The sequence below is a fragment of the Oxyura jamaicensis genome (genome assembly GCF_011077185.1).
Source record: "Oxyura jamaicensis isolate SHBP4307 breed ruddy duck chromosome 27 unlocalized genomic scaffold, BPBGC_Ojam_1.0 oxy27_random_OJ102116, whole genome shotgun sequence".
In the NCBI taxonomy this organism is placed as follows: Eukaryota; Metazoa; Chordata; class Aves; order Anseriformes; family Anatidae; genus Oxyura; species Oxyura jamaicensis.
The window spans coordinates 16,217-17,563 of record NW_023304829.1 but is presented as its reverse complement, the minus strand read 5'-3'; the positions used below and the strand labels follow the sequence as shown (position 1 = coordinate 17,563).

At 59.8% G+C, this 1,347-nt stretch overlaps 1 protein-coding gene across 1 annotated transcript; it reads left to right on the top strand.

The window, feature by feature from the left end:
- Window positions 1–170: 170 nt before the first annotated feature.
- Window positions 171–1,134, top strand: LOC118158423 (collagen alpha-1(I) chain-like). The gene is made up of 3 exons (XM_035313081.1): window positions 171–387; window positions 475–717; window positions 807–1,134. The coding sequence occupies exons 1-3, from the start codon at window positions 259–261 to the stop codon at window positions 951–953; spliced, it is 519 nt and encodes a 172-aa protein (XP_035168972.1). The 5' UTR covers window positions 171–258; the 3' UTR covers window positions 954–1,134.
- The last annotated feature ends 213 nt before the right edge of the window (window positions 1,135–1,347 follow it).

Sequence of the window (1,347 nt, the reverse complement as noted above, 5' to 3'; positions counted from 1 at the left end):
CTCCATCCCCTGCACCCTCTCCCTGCTCCCCTCCACCCCCCGCGCCCTCCACCTCTCCATCCTCCACCTCTCAGGGCTGCTCCTCGCCTCCATCCCCTGCCCCTCCCCTCCGTTCCTCGCCCCCATCCTTCCACCCGCGGCGGCTGCTCCGCGCTTACCCTCCCTCGCCCCCCCTGACCCCGTCCCTTCCCCGCAGGCGAGTACTGGATCGACCCCAACCAAGGCTGCAACCTGGACGCCATCAAGGTCTACTGCAACATGGAGACGGGCGAGACCTGCGTCTACCCAACCCAGGCCACCATCGCCCAGAAGAACTGGTACCTCAGCAAGAACCCCAAGGAGAAGAAGCACGTCTGGTTCGGCGAGACGATGAGCGACGGCTTCCAGGTGAGATGGGGGGCGCCGGGGGGGGGACACATGCGGACGGGGTGGGGATGACGAGCACCGCGATGCCTAACGCCTCTTCCCCGGCAGTTCGAGTACGGCGGCGAGGGCTCCAACCCGGCCGACGTGGCCATCCAGCTGACCTTCCTCCGCCTGATGTCCACCGAGGCTGCCCAGAACATCACCTACCACTGCAAGAACAGCGTCGCCTACATGGACCAGGACACGGGCAACCTGAAGAAGGCCCTGCTCCTCCAGGGCGCCAACGAGATCGAGATCAGGGCCGAGGGCAACAGCCGCTTCACCTACGGCGTCACCGAGGACGGCTGCACGGTGAGCGGGGACGGGGAACTGGGGGGGATTGGGGGGGATGGGGGGGGATGGGGGGGGATTCGGGGGTCCTGACTGCCCCCTTCCCGCAGAGTCACACCGGCGCCTGGGGCAAGACAGTCATCGAGTACAAGACGACAAAGACATCCCGCCTGCCCATCATCGACTTGGCCCCCATGGACGTTGGCGCTCCGGACCAGGAATTCGGCATCGACATCGGCCCCGTCTGCTTCTTGTAAACCGGACCCCCCCCCCACGCGTAACAGGAGAGAGTAATAATAATAATAATAATAATAAAAAAAAAAAAACAGCCAAAAAAAGGAGAAAATTTCACATGGACTTGAATTCGTGTCGGTTTCTATTCCAGCGTCTCTAAAATTATTTGCGTTTCCATAAAAAAAAAAAAAATCAAAAAAAAAACACCAAAAAAAGCATTAAACCAAAAAAAAAATATATAAAAAAAAAAATAAATGACTTTTCAAACAAAATAACCAGGAAGTGGGTTCGCTTGCTTGCCCTCCTCTCCTCCTCCTCCTCGGCGTCGGTCTGCCCTAAGCCCCGCGGACGGCACCGCTCGGGCTCCCCGACGGCACCGAGCCCGCGATGCTCACACCTCGCGGGGCCGCCCGTGCC